Raw genomic sequence first — 26,223 nt, forward strand, 5'->3', positions numbered from 1 at the left:
TATTCTCTGTAAATCTAGTAATAGATCTAAAATGTGACACATAGATGCTCAATTCAAGACAGCTTTATAAAAGTAAATCAATTAATCAACCTTATTCATGAATAAAAATGTCCCTATAATACAAAGAATTAAAACAGTAAAAGATCAGTGCTCTTTGTACTGTATGGTACTACAAATAAATCTCCAAGAAAAGTACAGTTAACACAGAAAGAGATTGTGGATAGAATCTTGTGGATTGATTCATGTTTTACCCACTGATCTCATGTTAATACAGTCTCTTCTAACTATTCCACCAATCTCTGAAAGTTTCACATGAGAAAAGGTCCAGTTATAAATCTAAAATCAGGAGAATGCAAATTAAAAATCAATGTCACATTATTCTCAGTTGATGGCATTGTGCACATATAAATTAATTTTTAAAGACAAATTAATAAGTAGGAGCATTCAATTCAACCTTGTGAACATTTGAAAAAAAATAGAAAAGGTCTAAATACACAGGAGTAACGAAGCAGAAATAGAGTATCATATGTTCATACAGTGCAAACCAAATACTTCAGTAACCTAACTGGATATGTTTGACAGTAAGGAAATCATATAATGTAAGCATAAGACAAAAGGTGTTAAATAAATGACCCAAATATAAAAGTATGTGAAAAAGTCATGTCTATGAATTCTTGAATTTTACAAGGTTCAGAATGGCATGGTTACATTTGAGGTATAAAGAAGGTAATCATCAAAAGATATTATAATCAAACTATATCTTAATTTCCCTATCAGTAAGATTTTACTCCCTTCTCTAATTAAAAACTCATTGAAGAACAATGCATTGTATACTAAGTGGGATTTAGGTCAATAAAGAAGAAATTGTAATCTTTATTGCAATTCTGTGAAAGCCTGAAGGCCTCATTCTTTATTATTTAACACATGATTTTCTCCTTTACTGGTGTGAATGAAGTTGCAGAAGAAATTGCTTATGCATTCTAGTTCCCAAATTGTCACATATAGTTTGAATATAAGTAGATACACTCCTGTTCCATATACAGATGGACAAAGAAATATTCCACAAAAGAAAACAAGAAACACATCTAATCAGCACCCATATTTACAGAAATATCCCTAATTCTTCATTTGCTCTCAGGATGAAGAAAACTAAATCCTCTTGTCCTTTTAAGTTCTTAATAGGATTGGAATATAATCTATAATCTCTTAGATATAAATTTGAAGTCGAGGTTTCAAAAAAGAATGCAAAGGGAGGAAGGCATACTCAACCACACTTTCACAGTCTTGTTTAGTTTTTTACATATATTATTCTCTTTATGAATAATCTTTGCCAGTTAAGTCCTCAGACTCAATCACTAAATCTGCCCAGAAGAAAGTTGGCCAGCACTAGAATTATGCTGCTCCTATGCATGGAATGGGCTTTTTCATAATCACTGCCTATCATATAATGCTGAGTTTTGATTTTTCTCATGTGAAATAATACTATATAATATTTTCTACCAAAGGGGATTTATCTAAAAAGTATCCAAACAGGCAAGTCCTATGTAGGTATATATCTAAATATGTTGTAAGAACTAAAATTGTGTGTGTGTGTGTGTGTGTGTGTGTGTGTGTGTGCATGTGTGTGTAACTTCTCCTTTAATTGGCTTATTTTATTAGAAGAACAAAAACTGTGAACGTTTCTGAGGCAAAAACAAGGGAACCCCTCAGGACTTTTTTTTTCAGTAGTTTTAATGTGTTCCACAATGTGGTTTTCTATAGAAGTAATGAGCTACTTTGGCAACTTTTTTGCAGTAAAAGGCTTGCACTAATAAAAACACAGGGAACATAGTACATCCTGACACCATGGATGGAGGGACAGAAATCAGGGAACACGTTTACTAAGGAAAAACTAATCTAATACCTGCAAACAAATATCCTGCTTATTACGTGGAATAATTAGACCAAACACTTGCAGAAATTGACACTTTACTTTCTGTACAAATAGGATAATTTTGGTTAATTAGAGATTTGTTAGATGTATAATGTACATTTTCTTGTTAGTCTTTGATTTACATTATACTATTTATAAATATTTGATTTTATCATCACTTTTCTATCTTAAGTAACTAAAATGGTATCCTTACTTCCCTTCGCATTTTAATCCAGCATTTCTCAGACTAAAATTTAAAATTAAGACTTTAATAACGTATTCCCGTGACAGATTTTGTTAGAAAACATCTTCTAAAATTTTCTCCTAAACTTTGTACCAAACTATAAAAATAAGTAGTTAGGATACAAATGTAATGAATTTAAGGTTATCAAAAAATAGTTATCAAGCTGCTATATTTTCAGGATACATAGTTCATAAGAATTAAGGTTCAGCTGAAAAGCAAGAAAATAAATTATATTATTCTATGATTTTTATTTAGTGTCAAATATTTTTAAAGCAAAAAAAAAAATAAGAAAGGATGACATACGGAAAATAAAATAACAAAGCTTACCTTTCAATGTTGACCAATTCCTATTTGTGACAATAAACATTAAAAATTTATCCTAACACAAAATAATAAGTAGATGTTTCAAGAGGTGAAAACGAAATCAAATAAGCAGAATAGATGCTCTGTGTAGTGCTATCAGATTGTAGTTAACATAAATAATGTCTTTGGCACTTACTCTGTGAATACTGAAAATCAAAATTAACACTCATCAGATGCATGTGAAAAGTGGGAGATGCATCCTGACATATTGCATTTTCTTCCTTCCTTCTCTGTGATGATGAAGCTTCAAGCCCAGTTCTGCCAGGCTCAGTGTTTCTGGTGCAGCTGCAGTCAGGTAGAAGAGAATTTAAGGGCACTGGAGAGACTTGGATGAAATCCCACCTGACACTCCCCAAGGACATTCTGGGAGAAATATGTCAAAAATAAACTCATGATTATTTTAACTAAATTTTATGTTTAGCTTTCCATGTGTAATTTAAAAATATTTTAAATTATTTAGATATATGATACAGCATACTATAAGATTTATGTTAAGGGGAAAAGTACTCTAAAATATTTGCCAATGTCTTCACAGAAATTGAATCTTTACACAATTATATCTTGATAGTCTTCTTAACTGTTAAATATCAATCTATTATCAATTAATCTACTAATAATAAACAAATTTCTCTTTTTGATAATATAATTATGATCAAACTTAAATGCATTCATTTCAAATTCCTTTAAGATGCACTTCTTACAATGTCATTCCACCTTCCAAATTATGTTATCTGGTTTAAAACATCTGTTTTTTTCAGATCATATGACTTTCTTTCATGTGATCTCTTTTACTTCATTTTGTTTAATACTATTGTCTTCTTGATTTCTTCTCTATAATAACGTTTCTTATTGTTTGAGATTCTACTTTTTTCTTCATATATTTTTATTGGATATTTTCATTATTTACATTTCAAAAGTTATCCTCTTTCTCAGTTTTTCCCCTTGGAAAGCCCCTATCGAATCCCCCCTCCCAATGCTTCTATAATGGTGTTCCCCAACCCATCCACCCACTCCCTCCTCCCCGCCCTTGCATTCCTCTACATTAGGGCATCGAGCCTTCACGGGACCAAGGGCCTCTTCTCCCACTGATGTCTGACAAGGCCATCCTCTGCTATATATGCTGCTGGAGCCATGGGTCCCTCCATGTGTATACCTTGGCTGGTGGTTTAGTCCCTGGGAGCTGTGGAGGTCTGGTTGGTTGTATTGTTGTTCTACATATGGGGTTACAAACCCCTTCAGATCCTTTAATCCTCTCTCTAACTACTCCATTGGAGAACCCGTGCTTAGTCCAGTGGTTGGATGCATCCATCTTTGCATTTGTCAGACTCTGACAGAGCCTCTCAAGAAACAGCTATATTAGGCTCCTGTCAGCATGAAAGTCTTGACTGACATCCACAATAGTGTCTTTTTGGTGACTGTATATGGAATATATCCCCAGGTAGGGCAATCTCTAGATGGCCTTTGCTTCAGTATCTGCTCCACACTTTGTCTCTGTATTTGTTCCCATGAGTATTTTGTTACTCCTAAGAAGGACCAAAGCATCCACACTTTGGTCTTCTTTCTACATGAGCTTCATGTGGTCTGTGAATTTTATCTTGGGTATTTCAAATTTTTGAGCTAATATCCACTTATCAGTGATTACATAACCTGTATGATCTTTTGTGGTTGGGTTACCTCATTCAGGATGATATTTTCTAGTTTCATCATTTTCCTAAGAATGTCATGAATTCATTGCTTTTAGTAACAGAGTAGTAATCTATTGTATAAATGTACCAATTTTTTGTATCCATTCCTCTATTGAAGGACATCTGGGTTCTTTTCAGCTCCTGACTATTATAAATAAGGCTGCTATGAACATAGTGGAGCAGGTGTCCTTGTTAAATGTTGGAGCATCATTTGGGTATATGCCCAAATGATATACCCAGTAGTGATATAGCTGTGTCCTCAGGTAATGCTATGTCCAATTTTCAGAAGAACCGCCAGACTGATTTCCAGAGTGGTTGTACCAGCTTGCAATCCCACCAACAATTGAGGAGTGTTCCTCTTTCTCCACATCCTCGCTAGCACCTGCTATCACCTGAGTTTTTATTCTTAGACATTCTGACTTGTGTGAGGTAGAATCTCATGGTTGTTTTGGTGTGCGTTTCCATGATGACTAAGGATGTTGAAAATTTCCTCAGTTGAAAATTCTTTGTTTAGCTCTGTACCCCATTTTTAATAGGGTTATTTGATTCTATGGTGTCTACTTTCTTGAGTTCTTTGTATATATTGGATATTAGCTATTTATTGGATGTAGGATGGGTAAAGATCTTTTCCCAATCTGTTGGTTGCCGTTTTTTCCTATTGACAGTGTCCTTTGCCTTACAGAAGCTTTGCAATTTTATGAGGTCCCATTTGTCAATTGTTGATCTTAGAGCACAAGCCATTGGTGTTCTCTTCATGAACTTTTTCCCTATGCCCAGGTGTTCCAGGTTTAGGAGTTAGCTAATAGAATTTTTGTGGTCACCTAAGTATACTATCCTATCATCTGCAAATAGTGATATTTTGACTTCTTATTTTTCAATTTGTATTCCTTTCATCTCCTTCTGTTGTCTAATTGCTCTGGCTAATACTTTGAGTTCTATTTTGAATAGATAGGGAGATAGTAGGCAGCCTTGTCCAGTCCCTGATCTTAGTGGGATTGCTTCAAGTTTCTCTCCATTTAGTTTGATGTTGGCTACTGGTTTGCTGTATATTGCTTTTACTATGTTTCTGTATGGGCCTTGAATTACTGATCTTTCCAAGACTTTTACCATGGAGGGATGTTGAATTTTGTCAAATGCTTTCTCAGCACCTAATGAGGTGATCATGTGATCTTTGATCTTTTTCCTTGATTTTATATATATAGTGGATTAAGTTGATGAATTTGCACATATTGAATCATAATGACCCATTACTCACTTTTGCTTTTTCTCACAAAACACTCCCATAAACCCATTCTTTTTCTCTTTCCAACTCTTGGTTTCTGTTTTCATTAACTCTTGTTAAATACATTGCATATGTATGTATATATATATATATATATATATATATATATATATATGTATATGTATATATATATATATACATATATATATATATGTGTATGTATATATATACATACACATATATATATGCATATATATATGTATGAGTTGTTTATTTGTATGTGAATACATATGCTTATGCATATGTATATATTATATGTTCTATGTTGTATGATATATCATTTATACATATGTGTACATAATATAGATGTAAATTTACATTTATATGACATATATGTGTGTGTATGTATATATATTCCTAAATACATAAATATAACCTTCTCAGTCTGTATATGGTAAGATGTATTAATGTGTCCAGGCTGATGATTTGGTATGAGATAACTAGTTGATAATATTTTTTTTTTTTTTTGGAGTAGACTATTTCACCCACTTCTAGAACTCCTTAGTTTCTTTTATTTTTAACACACATTTTATTGAATTTTTCTATGGTTTTAAGGAAATTATTTAAATTGTTTGTTGGGACAAATAAAACTAATTATTTTAGACCTCCATGGTATTATGAATTTGTGGTTTGATTTTACAAGTAATATATATATATATATATATATATATATATATATATATATAGAGAGAGAGAGAGAGAGAGAGAGAGAGAGAGAGAGAATATCATGGCATTTACTGTTTCAAAAGAGGTACCACCAAGAAATTTGATCAGAATGTGCAAAGAGAAACACATAAAACTAAAATTTAGTCTCTGCTAATATGTTTCATCATTAATATTATGTGAAACTGAATATAATAAATCTATGTTGCTGTTTTTTACATTATTGTTATTACATTTTTGTAGGCATAATGGGAAAAATAATATGACATCCTCCTATTTGTTAGAGTAAGTGCCATCTCCTAAGAATCTCAAAAAAAATTTTGCAAAGGTCCTGTTGCTCCAAAATCAAACAGTCCTCTGAGTGGGGAATGAGATTGATTATAGGAAAGACAAAAAGAAGACTCAGAGATAAAAGTTAGAAATCAGGAGAGCCGCAGGTCTGTGCCACACCAGCCACTAATGAATTTCTCAAAGCCTTTATATACTTTTCAGTATTGTTAGAAACAAAGACCCAACATGTTGGCAGCCAAGTACATGGCTTGACCCTGAAAATGGATCCCCAGACAGAGTTATTAAATTAACAGGCTGGTAAGCCAAGATGGATAAGTCTCTGCACAGAGCCTTACCAACCTAAGACAGAAGTGCATTACTTTTGATAATGCATATTACATGACAGTTAACTAAGGCATTCTTGTCAGAATGACCTAAGACAGGCTCAGTCTTGTTAATGGAATAAAAAAGGGAGAGATTCAGAGAGCCTTTGGGGCTAGTTGGCAAGAATCTGACATGGGCCAAGGACAAGGAAATGGGTTGCTTGGCAGGTATTATGACATTGGGCAAGGACAAGGAAGTAGGCTTCAGGTAGGAATCTAAATCTTAGCCTAGAACAAAGAAGTAATTTCAGGTAGGAATCTAAATCTTAGGCTAGAACAAAGAAATAATCTCAGGCAAGAACCTAAATATTAGGCTAGAACAAAGAAGTAACTTCAGAAATGAATCTAAATTTTAGACTAGAACAAAGAAGTAGGCTTCAGACGTGAAAATGACCTTGGGCTAGGACAGGGAAGTAGGCTCAGCTACTTTGGTCACCCTGATAAGGCCTTAGAAACAGTGATCACAGGAGTGTTCACGTAATTGGGTTTAATGCCTTGCTTGTTCCTTGACTATTTGCATCTATTGTATTGCTAGTTCATCAACCTAGAACTGACGTTAATACATGCATGTAGTCAAAATAGTATAAAAACATAAAGGAGGAGGGGATGGGATAGGGGGTGTTTAGGGAGGGGAAATGGGAAAGAAGTATGATATCTGAAATGTAAATAAATAAAATATCCAACAACAAAAAAAAAAGAAAGTCTCCAGTTAGCAGAGATGATAGCTGAAGTACTTAGGATATCTGTACCCACCCAGACGCCTCCCTGTTCCTTCCACCATGATTAAGAGAATGTTCAATCCCTTGCCTTGAGCTTCAAGTGTAGCTCCTCTTATTGTTCTGTGCATCAGACAGCAAGGAAATATGCTAGCAGACCTTGACCTGCCTTGACATTGCCTGACAGTCAGGCTTTCACAAAAGTCGGCAAAAATGTCCCCCTATAAATTACCCCAATGTGTTTCTAAGGGTGTCCTTAAGTACCATAAGGCTTAGAGGATACAATTTATTTTCTCACAGTTTCAAAGGCTAAAATCTAAAATCACACTTGCAGTGTGATAGGTTCATGCTGAGGACTCTGAAGAGAATCTGTGGCATGTCCTTTCTAGATTCTGAGAGTTTATTGGCCTATATGAATTTTCTTTCATTTGTAAAAACATCGCTTCAGTCATCATTTGCATATGGCATTCCTCTGAGTGTGCCTAACTCTGTTCCTTAATTTCACACTATAGACTACTTTAGTATTAATATCTCTATTTATAAATAAAATCATAGGTTGGAGTAGAGGAATGAGGATTCATCCCACTTTTCTAGGGGCAAGCAAGGGAAACATAGTCATATACAGTTTAAAGTCAGGTCTGTGTGTGTTGTAACAATTTTTGTATTCTAGCCTTGTATTCTGAAAACCTCTTTGAAAACCTTCATAACTCACTATGATACTGAAGTTCTATCAGATTCCTTCTTGTACCTACTAGCTATCTCCTATTATTTCATGCTATGGCTTATGCCTATTTAAGGTAAGTCTGTACTTTCCTACACAGGAATGTGCTGATGTTGGGAGCAATATGTGGGATAGTAATATACCCATGTAGAATGCAAATGCTACTAAACTAGTGAATGACAGGCACTTTTCAGAAGCAAATGCATTGTATAGATGTTAAAAAAATGTATTTCTCTTTCAAAGTAGAAAATTCTATTTTCAACAGTCCAAGGGATATAAAATAGTTTATCAGGTCAAAGCCATCATTTCCCCTCACCAGTGTTTCTATTTCACTACTCAGGTTTCCATACTCTTCCTTGTGTTTACTTCAACCAATATACTTACTGAAGTTGCACATTCAGTCTTATTTATAATTTTCTTGCAAACTACTGGAAATGATTTTGTGTAGGGTCACAGTCTACAGGAGACATATGACAGCAAACATGGCAGAGCTATGTTTGCCATTTGTCCCAAAGTAATATGAGACAAAGAAGGTGCACACTGGGCTGGAGTGATGACTTAGTGGTTAAAAGCGCATGTTGTTTTTGCAGAAGAATCAGATATGATGCTCAGCATCCACAGCGGGGTTCAAAACCATCTACAAATCCAATTTCAGGTATCTGATTTTCTCATCTCATGTCGGTGTGGATAACAGGCACATACATATTGCACAGATAGTCTTAACATTCAAATAATAAAGTAAAATAAATAACAAGGATGGATCTACATTCAATGTGCATTATTTTCCTTGTTTTATAAAAGAGACTGGACCTAGTATAAATCTGTCAACAAGATCTTAAAACTGAAAATCATGCAACAGCAGAGTCAGTCTGTAGGTATCGCATGAAGACAACATGGTCAAGATTGATTGAGACTGAGACGCAAAGAATGAAAAAAGAAAAGATTTATAATACATTTATCTTTACAGCTCATTATAGACTGTACATATTTCTAACACACACACACAAATATAATTATTGTTTTGGTCTAAAGTAAACCTAAGTTTGAATTATGTCTCAATGATAAAGCCCATGATCATCATAAGTGACAACCCACATTCAATCTCAGGTACTCAAGGAAAACAAAAATTCAAGTAATAGGTAAAAGGAAATGAAGAAATTGTGTGGTTTCCCATACAGCAAAATTGATATAAATTTTGTTATCTAATTTACTAGTTTATGAAAGTAATTAAAAAGTCTCAAGTTTAAAAAGTCTATATTTAACATTTTCTATGAATAAAATATACAAGAAAATATTAAAATTATTTAATTTTTAAATCTTATTAGCATGTTTGTTCAGTATTGGAATATTAATGATAATGATGAAATTAATACTGTTCTCTAATATAAAAATGTGTGCTTCTTCTTTACTAATAATATTTTCTTTAGAATTTAATTTAAAACTCACTAAAATAATTTATATCTGAAATAAAACATTTCTGTTTCAAAACCTAAAATACTGACTTGCATCATTCTGCTTTTTTTATTCTCCCAATATATACAAATATTCTACTTTGAAATGATTGTTCTGTTGATTCTAAGATAAATCTTGATAATTAAATTAGAAGAGATCAAGTTAGAAGAGACTAAGGGCCATTGTGAATATAGCCCCAATATTGAGAACAGAGAATCAGAGATTCTCAAGTGACTAGTGTTCTAGTATCTTATTTTAATAAACACAAGGTAAAAGTTCTGAGTCAATCTCCAAATATAAGAGAGATTTCTTCAAGTGTACGCATCTCCCCTTTGCTAGAACTTGCTACAATTATTATAATCTGTCACAATCTGCTGAGTTCAGAAATTAACACAAATTGATGATATGATCAAAATATCTTTATTAAAAATGACTAATCGAAACATGTATGTATATCTATATACATACATTAATAGAATAACATTTAGTAAAAGAATGAGGTCATGAATTAGACCTCTTGTAGGTCTAATTAGACAGCAGGAATGTATAAATGGGAGGGTTTTGACAGAGGAAAAGAAAGGGAGACTGTTGAGCTTATATTAAAATCACAAAAATATAACAATTAAAATAAAGAATAGCTAACTGGGAGAGGTAAACCTAATCAGGCTTTGAATAGAAGATGTGCTTATATAAATAGACAGTTATCAGATGGAAACTTAAGAAGTCAACAGGAGGAAGTGCAGAAAATACAATCATAACCACAAGTGGTGTTGGGACAGAAAGGTTGGAGAGCCAGAGGCACACAGTATCAGATAAGAATTAAGTCCAAGGGACATTATAAATATTTGTATTTCATGCTTTATCCTACTACATAAATCAACCCAACAAAAGTATGTTTACATGGTCTCTTTATTATATAAACTTATAATCCCCATTCCCTAAGAAATTGATATACTAAACTATAAAAAATAATATTCTATTGATATCTAATTTAATGCTAAATATGAAAAAATATTGGAGACCTCATTTACTTTACTTTATATCATCTGATGCCACTTTCTTTCTCCATAACTTCTTCATGGCATTTTTCACCTCTGCATTTCTCAGTGTGTAAATCAGAGGATTGAGCAAAGGTGTCCCAATTGAATAAAATATAGATATCATCTTGTCCATAGGAAATGTTGTCGCAGGGCGTGTGTATATAAAGATGCAAGGTCCAAAAAACAAGATGACCACAATAATGTGGGATATGCAGGTGGATAGGGCTTTCCTCCTCCCTTCAGCACTGTGGTTTCTTAGGGAATGAAGAATAATGACATAGGAGACCATCAGCACAAGAAAACTCACTGTACAAATGGCTCCACTGTTGGATACCAGAAGCAGGTTGATCATGTACGTGTCTGAACAGGCAAGTTTCAATAGTGGCTGCAAGTCACAGAAATAGTGATCAATCACATTGGGACCACAGAAGGATATACTCAAGGCCAGAAATATCTGAACTAAAGAATGCACACAGGATCCCACCCATGCTATGGCCACCAGCAGCCCACAGACTCGGCGGCTCATGATGGTCATGTAGTGCAGGGGCTTACAGATGGCCACATAGCGGTCAACAGCCATGAGGATGAGGATAAAGATCTCCAAACAGCCAAAGAAATGAAATGTGAAGACTTGGATTATGCACTCAGTGAAAGAAATAGAGGCCTTCTTCAGCAAAGAATCCAAAATTGTTCTTGGGGCTACAGTTGTTGAGAAGCAGGTGTCAGACAAGGATAAGTAGAACAGGAAGAAGTACATGGGACTCCCAAGGGCCTGGCTTGTCTTGATGGTAACAATGATAAGCAAGTTACCCAGTAATGTCCCCATGTAAAAGAACAGAAAAATAGCAAACACTATGTTCTTTCTACTAGGATCCTGTGTCAAGCCAAGAAGAATGATCTCAGTCACATTGATATTGAGGTGCATGATTCATGAATGAGAAGGAAAACATATGAAATGTGTCATCTGCAAAAGATATTGTAACTAGTTTTACCACGTTGTGTGATGGATTATTTTAAGCAAAGATATTTCATTATCACAAAAGTATTTCCTTTATTGATTATTAAACTGTTGTTCCCACTCTCTGTCTGCAATTTCAATCTCTTTTTTTAGTTTCAAGAAACCTGATGAAATTGACAACTTCTCCACAGAACTCTCAGTCATAAACATGCTGACTTTAGTATGGCTCTGATTAGTTTTGCAGTTTATTTAATGTAAAATGAAATGATTCTTTCCTTTATTATTCACCTCATGTTCCAAACTAAAAGAATTCTGGTGGCATAACATATGTAATTTTTTCTCTATTGAGATTATTTCTGATAATCCTTGGCAGTGATGAGGTGAAGTTACCTAGCCTTAACAATTTATAAAATATTTATTTTCCATTTATGTTACATATTTGTTACCTATATTTACAATTGATACTATACAAATTTTTGGTATTGAAAGAACAACAAATGCCAGTAACCGCTACAAAACATGGTAGTGTTTTCAAACAATCTTCATGGTATTTTATAAATGTTTTATCTAAACAGAAAATAATGTTCTTTGATAGTAACTACTAAATATCTCAATGTCTAGTTTTCTTCTATTTCTGAACATCATACCTTAGGCAATTCATAATCTCTGAAATTACATTCAAATAGTAAGGTATTTTATATTATGTATAGCTGTATGCTAAATATTTTCATATATAGGATAATTTTTATCAAATACTACATATTTTTAACCAATTCATTGACTATATAACTCCTGGTAACTTTTACCATAAATCTATAAACTGTTAATGTTTACAATGAGTTTATTTTCTTTATGCATTCATAAAATGAATGCAACTTATTTAAAATAAATTACAAATCATAAAATTAAATTGAAAATAATTGTCTTATAGAATATTTATTTAATGCCTGGTTTAATCATTTAATCATTAATGTTGTCTTCTTAATCATTTTTATATTCATGCTACTTTTATCTTCAAGTTTCAGTCAAGAAAATTTCTGTATATAGACAGTTGAAAATCTACCATCTCTAGTCTTTATTGCTCTGTAATATAAATTTAGTGTCTGTTGACACACAGACATTTCCTGATTGTTTCAAGTGCAGTGTATTGCATTTAAATGTAATGATTCTTATCTATTACTGTTAATGTCACTCAGATTATAAAGATATTTTGCCATAATTAATTTGTTGTAGATTTTTATATATCATGGATAGTAAGTGGAATTTACATTCATAGTTTAGAAAACTAACACAAAATCCCAAACTAAAGCAAAAATAAAATTGACATGTATCAAAATATCTTAATGAGTCTCCTAAATGATTCACAATGAAAGACCTCCATGCTCTGTACAACACTATAATAACATGAGATGTTGACATCCACAAGAATGGCTACCTTGACAATACAAACTGAGATTTGAATCCTGGATTCTTGAGGCATGTAAAGAGAACATTAAATAAGCTATATTCATCTTTGACTGTTCAATGAGATTTTGTTTGTTTTGGTTTGGGATTTTTGTTGTTTGTATTGTTTTAGTTTGGTTTTTATTTTTTAATACTTCTTTTTTTCTTTGTATGTAAACCACTGCTGTCTCTATACCTGTTCAAAAGTAGTAATAAATATAGTACATCAGGTTTTCATTGGAAATTACAATATACCTCAATGTCCTTAAGACAAATAGCACCAAAATGAAATATATCTTGAAAGATCAACTATACATATCTCAACTTTTCAAACAAGATGGACAAACCTCCAGTTGGTTATGTTGGTCGAAAATAATAGTGACCACATGCTATATAGACATTGTAGGTGATGGGGGAGATCTGAATAATAGCAAACGTGAAAAAGCAGAGACTAGAGGAGGGTGAAAAATGCGTGTTTTTCCATGGGTCTACATTGATTTAAAGATCCCCTGGTAGAAAGTTCTCTAGGAGGCTATCTTCAAGAATAATCAGTGCTGAACTTAATGATAAGAGATTTGTGTCTTTCAGAAACTCACACACTAAACTTGACTTCTATTCATAGTTTACCATGAACAAGGCCTCCAATTCCTTAGCCTATAAAGGCTTAAATTAAAGTATTACATAATAAATCCTCTTCAAGCCTCTCAAACTATATGACTGAATTTCATGATTCATACCATATCAACAGAAGAAACACTGGGAATTAAATAACCTAGCCAGAGAAACAGAAACCCATACTATTCAGTACCTGTAAGGTCTATTTTCTTAAGTAGTTTCCTCAATTGTGAAAAAATTCCTATGTACTCATTCTTTCTAAGGTTATAAGGTTGATAATACATAAGTTCTGTAAGGAAGTAGAGAATTAGTGAATATTAGCAACACCCCTATACATTTTAATTTTCCTTCAACTTCATTACATATATTTTAAGCATCACCAGTGACATTGTTGGTCTGAACTTTATCTGGAAAGTAGTTAGTCAAGTTCTTAAAGTACATTTTAGGTGCATGTCCACTGAGCGTAAAAATTTTCTAACTTTATTTTAGAAATATGTAGAAAATAATCATACTATACTCTAATATACACTAGTCCACAAGTATTGCACATGCTCATCATAAAGCAGATACTTCCCATAAGTTTTGTCAAGGTCATTATTACCTAATATCCATTTCTCTAAATTTTTGTTAGGCATATTTTTTAAGTTTTGGGTGTACATAGATAGATTTTGCTCAGCTTAATCTCATTTGGCCACTTTACATGAAAATATATGGAGAATGTTTTCATAATTTAACACCTCATGAAATAATAACAAATAATATGTAAAATAATATATAAAATAACAAATATATATAAAATATAGAATATTTTGTATATGCTAATAATTTTATTGATAACTTCTTTGATAAAAACAAATTCTGCAATAGAATTTTCTTCCACAACATACTATCATGAACTCTTTAAAGAAAAAGGCCAATAAGGTTTTATTGTCCCTCTATATATTGTCATCAGTTTTACCAAGTGTTATTAAGTAAAAAACATTTTACCCAAAGCAGTACAAATTTGTTCTGACACCACATACAAATTTCTTATAAGGAATTCACTAATTCTAGACCATTTTTTCCAAAGATAATATTTTATATTTATTATAACATTAAATCTTTAAAAACATACTAGAATATTAAATTTAATGCTTCTGCTCCAGTGGATAGTAGAGTATTCTAATCATATATTCATACAATGTATATAAACATAATAAAATATACATATTTACCAAATCTGTAACAGCGTATCTCTGAACTCACAAATGCATAAATATTTCTCACCTGTTAGAGGACTAGCTATATAAGTCTCATCAGCCCAATACCTTTTGATAGCAGCTTTCTAATAGGTTGTAGAAAAAAATATTTCTACCCTCTAGAGGTAATGTGCTGGCACATATTGGTACAAGACATTGACATTGTAGGCAGCTTTGTTACCAGAAGTTTTCCTTCTTCAGCTAATCAAAAATATTTCAGGGGCTATAATGCATCTAATTTGCACTGTCTGATTAGACAATTATAAAAATATTAGAATATTAAATGAATCATCCTTAATTTCAGTAACAAGACTGAGCTAAATTACAGAAGTGTTGTTATTTTTAGAAAAGCTGCCAGTAGAGAAAAAACAGAAATATGGGAATATATAGTGAAGCTGACACTAGCCAGCAAGAAAGAAGAGATAATAAATAATTAGAAAAAAAAGAATTTGTAGCATAAATCTCTCATTCCATTAAGAAATGGCCTTCCAAAACTGTGCAATGGAGCAGAGGAGGGAGGAAAATTTGTATCTCCTACAGTGATCTTGCAAGGTATTTATAAACACTGTTAAAGAGGGAAGTGCTAGATGATAAAACCAGAAATCTGTTCTGCAGCCTATAGAAGTTACCTTTCAGGATCTCAAAATTATTTAACTTCTCATCAGATTAATATGAATACAGAGCTTTGAATTTGAAAGTAGAGAAATTTTTTTCCATTTGTTTTAATAACTCATATCAAAGGAAGGAAGATAATTGCTTCCTTTTTCAAAATTATTTAGTATTATAGATAAAAGAGTAAAAATAATAAGAAACTTCAAATGGATTGAGTCAGAACTTGGGAGAGAAAAAAATTTGAGTAGGCTATCTACAGATATCCCCAACTTCTTGTAGGATGAATAAGTGAAGAAAGTTAGTTTTTCTAAATTATAAACCAAGAAAGTAAATAGAATCAGTAATGAGTTCTGTAAACAGAAAAATGGGCAAAGGAGTGTCTTCAGAGAGAATAGCTAAAGTGTCAAGACACAGAGTTTAAGGTTCTGGTTAGTCAACAAAATGATGGACTGGGTATTAGGACTATCTTGTACCTCACTGGTACAAATTGGCATAATTATTCTCTAATTGTATTTTGAGAGAAAAGTTTCATTTTAACAGGAAGGGTGATATGTAGGAGGAACTAAGGTGGGAGGAGTACTGAGAGGAAGAGAAGGAGTAAGGAGAGAAGGAGAAGAAGGAGAGGAGAAGCTAGGTGATGAGAGAGAGAAAGAGGGGGGAGACAGGGAGGCAGATGTTCACGTATCTCCACCAGTCAAAGATAGTTGATATATCTAGGTTGGGTAGTGGGTTACACCTCTGATTGAGCAATACCAAACTTATAAAGCCTTTGATTAACATTTTTTAAAAACTGTATAAGTGCAAAAAGGAAAAAGGGGCATGGGATAGGGGTTTTCTAAGGGGGAGTTGGGAAAGGGGATGGCATCTGAATTGTAAGTAAAATATCCAATAAAAATGGAAAAAATATCTGGAAAAAGGAACAGCTAAGAAAAAGAAATGCATCTAAGGTAGAAGGCAAGAGGAGGCCAACTTAGCATTGAGGGTCTATAAGCAACTTCATTAGTCAGAGGGGCTTCTGAATTATAGAAATTCCTATCACATTCAGAGGATAGTCATTCTTTTCAATTTTAAAAAATGTTTTCATATGCATCATGTTGATGAGATGAGAGTCATATACAAGCTGTTCAAATACATGGCTGGGAAAGAACTCAGAGAGTTCTGTGTTGTAACTATTCCTAGGAATTAGACTGAAAATTTCTAACCTTTATACAATCTAATCTATCAAGCTGACTGCTTCAATCTGGTTTATCTCAGCTTCTCACTGAATTTTTCTGCTTGGCTATATACTAACTTTGGCAATATGGCTCCTCCTCATTCTCTGGCACATTCTGTCTTCACTTGTACCTAGCATCTCCTCTCTGCTAGCTTTCTTTGTCAAATGGTTCTGGTAAAACAGCCATACCATCTTTCTCCTTACACTAATCTTAAGTAGCCCCTTTTTTCCTGTGCTGTTCTTGTGAGAATAGGTTGTATCCTATCTCTGACTCAGTCTGTTATGTCTTTCCTGATGTATCACTTTGTCAGCTCCTTCGGCATTGCTTTCAAAGATGGCTTCTTCCTACTATAAAATAATCTTATTTTTATCATTAGGGATCAAAGGTATGTACTAAAGGTATGCCTGTAGTCTTACCAGATCATACTGTAACCCAGAGCATGTCTCCATTCCAGCTAGAACACATATACCTAGAAGGACTTTGAATGTGATCCTTTGCTAAAACAGCCATGCTAGTGGATTAAAATTCATCTACAACAAAAAATTTGTAAAACATTCATATGACAATTTCCCACTGACTATATTTATATACACTTATCCTTTTGCCCACATTGCTAGTTCATGAAGTACAAAATGACATTTTATGTAAGAGAGACTGAAACTATAAAGGTTATACTGCTTTCTGCTCAGGTACAACTAGTCTATTGCCATGTGTAGGTGACCAACAGATCACAAGCTATTAAGACAAAAGTTACTGTAATAACCTAAAGTATGCTTGGCCTGTAGCTATGACAATAAAATAACCATAATATATGATGATATTCAGTTCTTGGCAACAGTAATAAGGTTAACATTAGAAGGAAGGTAGAAGCTACCCATGTTTCTGCATGCTAGTTGACTACTATCTGACTAAAATTAGGTAGAAATTATAATGAGAGAAATGGATATAAAAAGATGGTGGTTTATGCCTTTAGGTCACTGAGTTAGATATAACTAACTAAACAGTAAAGAAGGAGAATATATTAATTCCAAAGGTGTGAGAAGAAAGACCACCAAACCAAATGTTCATGGCCAAATTAATTACAACAAACTTATTTTTTCTTTTACATGGACTGTATCCCCTTAAAGAAAGTATTCAAAATGGCATTGGATGTAGGGAAGATAATTTTTTTATAGCTCAGAGGTAGAGGGTTTTTTCCGAATGGGGAATTTGGCAGGCAAATAGATAGGTTTACTAAAGCATTACTTAACCTGGTAATAACCTCTTGTAAAACAAAGGCATGGATTCAAGATTGTCATAACAAGGTAGTCATAACAGTAGGTGGTCATAACAACAAGTGACTGTAATAAGCTTTTAAAACAAAGCCATGATTACCTATTACTGGAACAGGTAGTACTAAAACATCTGTAATTAAGATTAGAGTTGGGGCATAGCCCAATCCTTGAGAAGCAGACTCAATAACAACCATGATTAAATTTAGTTTGTCTTTACTATAGGATGGTTTTTAAGCCTAAGAAGGATGCAGGCTGTTTTAACAGACTATACATAGCATGATAATGAAATTACATCTATATGTATATGGACATAAAATACTTTGCTTTCTCATTTCAGGAAAACATTGCATTTGGCATGGAAGAAAGGGTCCCTTATTAATTTTGCTTATCTCCATGACAGGGTACTATCATTACCATAAAAGAAAGTGAGGGGTCTGAGGTAGTTAGAACAGCATGTAATTAATGTTTGTAATGTGCTAAGTCATTCAAGGAGAGATAACATAGGTAAAAGTATAAAAGAGGATTATCTAGGTCACACAAAGATAACTCTTTTAGGACATATGAGTGTGGGGGTCAGTGACAAAATGATAGAAGGGATAAGTGCTAAGACATAATACTAAATTGGGATATATAAGGAGGCACAGGAATAAAAAGAACTTTCCACTCTGGTGTTTGTTTAAAGTATCTCACAGCTTCAAACTGAAAATTACGGCACAACTAGTAAAGTTTTTGATGAAGATTGTTGATATGTGAACAACAATCTTATAAATATTCTTTAGAGTAAAATGACATAATTAAGGATGGAACATCTATTAACCTTCTATTCCTTGAGTTCCCTGAGAGCCTTCCTCCTCTCCTAGATGTAATCATGTACTTTTCTGAGCACATCACAGCCATGATTATGAGCTTTATGAGAGTCACAGCATATAACCAGGCTTTCTTTAAGCTTGTCTATAGTAAGTTTTGGTGACTAAGCAAGGCAGTCATCTTCAAGGGTGTACTTCAGTGTTAATAGTGTACATTTAAAAAACTCTTTCTTTAATTTTAAGCTAATTTTTTATGTATAAGCTGAATATTTCAGGGACATTTCTTGAATATTTCTGTACATTACTTGAATATTTTATAAATGTGCTCCCCAACTTTGACCTAAGCAAGGCCACCATGCCATGTGTCTACTATGATTTTTGTTTAAACCATGGGTATAGACTGTACATGCTTAAGGATATACTTCTTAGTTAATCATGTTTACAAGTAGGTTTAACACGTCGCCCCCAATGCCAGCAGGAAGTAGCCAGATATCACGACGACGTCCCTATTCCTGCTTCACAGTCACCTCTTTCTAATTTTTTCTTTTTTAATTAAACCAAAACGGTGGAATGTTAGTATTCCTTCTAAACTCCACCTCCCCAGTCACCTGGCAACAGCCAGGTATGCTCCTCCCTACAGTTACCTGGCAACAGCCAGGTATGCTCCCTACAGTTACCTGGCAACCACCAGGTAGTCTGATCCACTATAAAAGGGGCTGCTTGCCCCCTCCTCTCTCTCTTCTTCTCTTGCTCTCTCTTGCTCTTGCCCTCTTCCTCTCTCTTACCCTCTTGCCTCTTGCCTCTCTGTCCCCTCCCTCACCTTTCTGTCTCTCCACGTGGTCATGCCCGGCCTCTACTTCTCTTCTCTCCCCACCTTTGCCCTTTCCCCTGAATAAACTTTCTCCCCCTTGGAACCACATGGTCTGGAGTGGTCTGTTCTGAGCTGCGGTCGGACTTCTTCTTAAAACAACAACACTTGTTGGTTAAGAATGGAATAAATATGACAACAGAGGCTATCGGTTGTATGCTAGATATTTTTGTCTGGAGACTTCATATATTTTTACACATCACCACATGAAATGCAACATTTCCACCTTGGTTCAATAATGTCATAACTTTTATGGGTGAAACATACTATATTTTAATTGGAGTTTAGACCTACTCCACAGCAGGGACTATGAGTGTAGTACTGTGAGTCAGGACAAAATATATACATAATAAACTTGTGTGGAGTTGTCATATGTCTTGGATAAGAGCCAACTTTTATTGTTTTGTGATAAATATGTGATAAGTATGTCAAGTATTTTCTAAACTTTTGTGTTTACATTAATTAACTACTGTTGTCATCAGCCTTGTACATGAAGAAAAATATCCTTAATAGGTAGCAGTTACAACAGGGAATCAAATCTAATTGAAAGTATGAAGTAGACAAATCTTGTAATGGCCTGGAAGCCAAGTATTCAGAAAATATTCATACACATATAAACCTTTATGAGACTCAAGGAACCTCTTGGAAAAGGTGAAGGTAAAATTTAAAAGCTAGAAAAAAAAAATCAGAGTACTAGCCAGTAGGATTTGGGTCAGGAAATAAGCATAGGCTATTATAAATGGATGTTACTGTGCCAACATAAAGAATGATTGGCCCATATTCATGGCAAGAAAAGAGACAAAACAATAATGCCAGGGATTGTTGGAACTATCACTATCATAAAAAAATAAACCAACATTAAAATATAAAAGTATCAGAAATTAAATTTTATAAAAAACACAGAAAAGGTGAAAATTAATTCCAGTTCAATATTATTTTCAATCTAATATTATGACATTATATTTCCTCCTCAAATTGCATATCAGAGAAAAGAAATGAATAATAGCTTAATGTTTCTTCTTGAGGCTTGTTTACCTGAATAACAGCATTCTGATCATGTAGACAATTCTTGTGACTCATCCTATAAATCATCAAATATCCCAAGTAGCAAATTATGTGTAGATTTATCAACTAACACATATATACACAAGCAAACACCTACATACTGTGCTTTACCATTTAAAATTCCACTATTCCAAAGAAAGTCACCAGCTACACTGTGTCAAGCAAAAAGTATATGCATAAATAATGTTAGAGCTCATTTTGTTTTGGAAGGGGCAAAATATTTTCCCTTACTATTCTACACTTTTAAAAACTTGCATGCTTGAAGCAATGACAGAGATGAATGAGAAACTGAGTTGACTTTAGGATTCTCTCCTTTCCACTTTCTACATGATTCTAAGAGAGGAGTACCTCACTGCAGAATAAATTTAGGAGTTCTGACTGAAGTAGAAGTAAATATATAAATAAAAGGAATTAAAACACTGAGCTGAGATAGAGAAGACATAGTGACAATGCTATATGACACATGAGAAAATTGTTAAGTATACCATCAATATCTCTCTAGTGCAGAAAATAAACAAGTAAGGTTAACAGATAAATGTGCAAAGGCTGGCTTCCATTCCCTCTTTGAGGTAACTGGAGATATTTGATGATTCTTTTCACTTTATTAAATATTATTTCTCATAATGTATCTTTACTTCACAAGAGATGTAATCTATAATTTTAAAGACAGTAAATATCATCATATAAAAGATAAGTAAAAAGTTGAGGCTATAACTTAGTGATATACTGCATGTTGAATATACAAAAAATCCTAAGTAAATATTAATGAATATAAACATGTAAAACCAAAATGCATTTTAATATTATTTGGTGAGTTTATTTAGCTCTTAATATTTTTTATTATTTATTTTGTATTTTCAGTACATCCCAACTTCTGTTTCCCCTCCTTCTACTGCTCTTCTCTTCCATTCCTCCATTGTCCTCCAGAAAATAGCTGAGTACAGGATTATACATAGAACCTCACATAAAAGGTACACTAAGAATAAACAAAATCCCTCATATCAACACTGGGTAAAGCAAGTCAATAGAGAAACCCAGATTTTAAGAAGAATTGTTCTCAAATGAAGGATTATTAGAAAATAGTAAATATCTTGAGGCATAGCAGTATTGGAAATTCAAGAAATTTGGGGGTTTTGTTTCTTTGATTGTCTGTCACTTTGTTTGTTTGTTTGTTTGTTTGTTTGTTTTGGCTTGTTAACAGGTCTCCAGAATCTTCCTTGAGAAAGTAAGAGCAAGAAGGATGGTGGTATATATAAGGCATGGACTCTCAACTGTAGTAAATAGAGCAAGCTAAGCAAATGAGATGAAGGAAAAATGCACTGGGTCTGGGAGAGACTTTGTTTTACATCCATACAAAAGTATCATGGGAAGACAGGAAATAAAAGAAACAAGCATATATCATAAAAGTGTCTTTTTAAACATACCCAATTAAGACTTTCATGTGTTAACAGAGTGATCTTCTAATTGTGAAATATTATATCACTTTTCATGTTCCAAAAATATATGGATATGACAGTTGCAAATTACTAAAGCATAGACAGAAAGATTTACAAAGGCAATTATGTCCCTCTGAATTTACCACACTCAAAAGCCTATAATCATAACACCATACCTGGTTCAGGAATAGTGAGTTCTAAGGATACTGATCTACATCTGCTCTGTGAGGGCTGCCAAGGGGAAGAGAGTGAAATATGGGAGTTTATTGTGTTCTAAATATATAACATATACATATGAAGATGACTTTACATAATCCAGTATCATGTTAATAAATAAACTACAGAAGGAAACATCGAATAATAATAAATATAAAACCAACAAATGAGAACATTGGATTAAATTCCTACTAGTAACAGGGTTTCCTATAATTTTTTTGAGACAGAGGACTGATGTGGTTAAAGATGTACTTCATTTTTAGAGTGATTGAGTGCATCTGTGGGCCTGTGTGTGTGTATCTGTGTGTGTATATGTATCTGTGTCTGTGTGTCTGTATCTGTGTTGCAGTGGTTGGAAAGGAACCTAGATTTTCTCATCCTAAGTTTGTACTCTACCAAACAAGGCATTTCTTGCAGCCTATATATCCACCTGATCAACTCTGGACAAACTTGTGCTATGTAGATTACACAGATCATTAAGTTGGTCCTTTGACTCATAACTTTCTCACAAATTGTACTCTCTGTGACCTGTTGAATAGTAGCTGACCTGGAAATATCTGAGCAGAATCACAAGATTGTGTCACTTATTTCAACTCTGAGTGTGACAGCCGATACCACAACTTGTGCATGGCGCTTTTCATCTCACTGTTTCTCAGAGTGTAGATGAGGGGATTCAGCATGGGTGCAATCACAGTGTAAAACACAGAAATTTCCTTATCCTTGTTCTCCCTTCCAGCAGGTAAAACATAGGTATAAATACAGGGCCCAAAAAACAAAACTACCACCATTATGTGTGAGCTACAGGTTGAGAGTGCTTTGAGTAGCCCCGCAGATGACCTTGTCCTCAAAGAATACAAAATGAGTATGTAAGAAGCAAGTAGTACAGTAAAAATGGCAACAAGTACCATCCCTGAGTTAGCAATTGCTAAGATACTAACAACATGAACATCTTTACAGACCAACTTCAAGAGAGGCTTGACATCACAGAAGTAGTGATTGATGTGGTTGGGACCACAGAATGGCAGACTGAGCACCATGAGTAGTAAAGCAATGGAGTGCCAGAATCCCAGTACCCAGGCCATGACAATCAACATATCACACCTCTTCCTGCTCAAGATAACCATGTAGTGCAGGGGCTTGACAATGGCAACATAGCGGTCCAAGGCCATGGACACCAGGATGAAGATTTCCACACCTGCCAGCAAGTGGGCAGTGAAAAGCTGGGTCATACACTCATTATAGGAAATGATTTTTCTTGTTGCGACCAAGTCCCTGATGAGTCTGGGAATCACAGTGGAGGTGTAGCAGAGATCCATGAGGGAAAGATGGCAGAGAAAGTAATACATTGGTTGTTCGATTAAGTGGCTGCAGGTGATGGTGAGTAGGATGACAGAGTTTCCCATTAAGACAGCCAGGTAGCAAAGCAGGAACAAGAGAAAGAACAGCAGCTCTATCTGTCTATTCTCCCAAAGACCCATAAAAACGAACTCTGTGACATTTTTATGATTTTCCATGAATTCTAGGTGAACCAAATGCAGAGCCGAAACTTAGTTCATCTGAAAATAACACATGAAAAAAGAAGAGCATGAGTATGGAAAGGAATAATTGAGGGAAGATGAGAGGAATGACCAAAGAAGGAATAAAGGAGGAAAAAGATGGAAGGGGTTTTGAGAATAAAATCCATCATGTCAGAAAAGTTATAGTAGCAAATGAAGCTCTAACCATGGAGTCACAAACATGAAGTGGATGACAATGGTGGCATCCTATAAGCAACCTTTTCATATATAGGTCTTTTCTATCCTCTTCTGTTCCTTCCTCCATCCTGCTACCACCATGTCCCAATACTGCTATATCCTTCTGCTACATACAAGAGTATATTGATGGCTGTCATGCCACATATATGCTATTCTTGTTTTTTATCATTATATTCCTATAATACTGAAATCAATTCTTCCTCTCCCTTTCTCCCCATTTTCTCCCTCTCTCCTACTTCTCCCTTCTCTGTGCCCCCTTTTCTGTTTCCACTTGTCCCTTTTGTGCCTGTGCCCCTCTACCTTTCTCTCTCTCTTCCTCTTAATCTCTCTTTTTCTCTCTTTCTCCCCTGATACCCTCTTTTTCTTTTTCTCTTTCTCTTTCTGTCACACATGCACATACATACACACACAGAAAGAAAGAGAAAGAGAGAAAGAGAGTAAACACATTTTACTTTAGTTACCAACATATCCTATATTTAAACCATATTTTTGAAGGTCTGCAATTTTTGTTTTTAATGGAAAGTCCTCCGATGTATGTTGTTTTCAATGCTACCCCAATTGCATCTTGATGTAAAGAAACAAAAAGAAAGGGAAGCACTGAAGTTTAACTCTTGAGACTTAAATAATAGGCTAAGACCAGGAGAATGTGTGGCTGGTGTTAATGGTCAAGAAGGAATTTCTATGATTTTCTGCTACTTTAATTAAGCCTATCTTAGAGAAAAATTGTAAAATAGCAAAGCCTAATCTCCATGATTTTAGTAATTCAAATAGGGGAAAAGAAAATTTTGCATGCTTTACATTTATCAGTAATAATGCTATGAATATGGTATTAACTAGCTTTCATAATTTTTCTCTATTTTATCTTCATCAAAACTTCACAGGCCCTATGTCATTTTATTTCTGCTTGTTTTTTTAAATAGACATACAACAGTGTAGGATTGCACACTGAGTGAACATAGGATTTGTATCTCAACAGTGCTGTATAGTTCTAAAGATCATGGTTAAATAAAAGAGACATAAAACCTTGGCTACCAACCTAATTTTTCATATGATTGCTGTAAAATTTTAAAATGTTTTATTATTTAAAATATCTGTAAGAAAGATAGATTAGAAATTGTATTTATATGTGGGGTTTACAAATATCAAATTCTATGAAATATTCTATTAGTATCTAAAGAGTTTATTATATTCATAGCTTTGACATAATTTTTTATTATTATTATTGTTGTTATTATATATTATGTACATACGTGTGTGTGTGTGTGTGTGTACTATTCATAATACTTACTTCTGTTAGGATCCAAATTTTTCCAAACTGCCATGTGTCCTTTAATATGTGTTCTCTTTATTTTCTGTGACCATTAGATGAAATAACAGTAGATGTGGGAAGCACCAATCTCTCCCTTGAATCTTTAACTCAGTGCAGTTTTTAAAGGCTCACTCCCTGAAATACTGTAAGCAAGCAAGGCTAGCCAAGGGGAAGAGTCTCAAGGGCACTTTTTGAAAGAAGTCTAGGCTGTAGTTATGGGTGTGACTGCCAAGCCAACACTATCCAGTGGTTACATAGTAAGACTTTCTTTTATTCACTTATAAGAACTATGGCATAAATGCTCTATTGTTTCTGTTGGTGTTGATAAAATCCAGGGATTTTTTTTTCCAGAAATTTTCTTTAAAGACTTAAGTTGCTGAAGTTTATATGACATATATAATAAATGCTGGATTACTTCTCATCTCACTATAATGCTGTGTTGAGAATAACCTAAGACTATTACTATTATCTTTATAAATATTACCCTAAAATATTATTATTGTGGATTTGAAAATATTTCATTCTGACCACTGGAAACTTAGAAGACATGCATAATACTTTGAGTTAATAGATACTCACTAGCATTAGTGTAATACTTAAAATACAAAGTTCCACAGCATTTAAAGTATTGTTCTTTGCTTTAATATTGGAATTACTTTTCTCCATATCAGAGGCAGCTCATGT

General features: G+C 33.8%; 2 protein-coding genes across 3 annotated transcripts; both read right to left on the reverse strand.

Moving 5' to 3' along the window:
* Positions 1-9,164: 9,164 nt before the first annotated feature.
* LOC117703929 (olfactory receptor 4C16-like) lies at positions 9,165-14,998 on the reverse strand. Of its 2 annotated transcripts, none has more exons than XM_034495821.2 (2): positions 14,962-14,998; positions 9,165-11,695 (listed from the first exon to the last, which is right to left on the reverse strand). In XM_034495821.2, the coding sequence occupies exon 2, from the start codon at positions 11,654-11,656 to the stop codon at positions 10,724-10,726; it is 933 nt and encodes a 310-aa protein (XP_034351712.1). In that variant the 5' UTR covers positions 11,657-11,695; positions 14,962-14,998; the 3' UTR covers positions 9,165-10,723. The 2 variants fall into 2 exon arrangements, with proteins under 2 accessions (XP_034351712.1, XP_076785180.1); XM_076929065.1 differs by lacking the exon at positions 14,962-14,998 and adding an exon at positions 13,941-14,439.
* A 4,746-nt stretch (positions 14,999-19,744) lies between these two features.
* LOC117704702 (olfactory receptor 4P4-like) lies at positions 19,745-25,644 on the reverse strand. Its single transcript, XM_076929066.1, has 2 exons — positions 25,519-25,644; positions 19,745-24,032 (listed from the first exon to the last, which is right to left on the reverse strand). Exon 2 carries the CDS (start codon positions 23,988-23,990, stop codon positions 23,061-23,063), a length of 930 nt encoding a protein of 309 aa, XP_076785181.1. The 5' UTR covers positions 23,991-24,032; positions 25,519-25,644; the 3' UTR covers positions 19,745-23,060.
* Between the last annotated feature and the right edge of the window lie 579 nt (positions 25,645-26,223).

The sequence above is a fragment of the Arvicanthis niloticus genome, chromosome 2, assembly GCF_011762505.2.
Source record: "Arvicanthis niloticus isolate mArvNil1 chromosome 2, mArvNil1.pat.X, whole genome shotgun sequence".
Lineage (NCBI taxonomy): Eukaryota > Metazoa > Chordata > Mammalia > Rodentia > Muridae > Arvicanthis > Arvicanthis niloticus.

Coding starts and splice junctions, on each gene's coding strand:
- LOC117704702 (XM_076929066.1), bottom strand. CDS start 23,990: ATGGAAAATCATAAAAATGTCACAGAGTTCGTTTTTATGGGTCTTTGG.
- LOC117703929 (XM_034495821.2), bottom strand. CDS start 11,656: ATGCACCTCAATATCAATGTGACTGAGATCATTCTTCTTGGCTTGACA.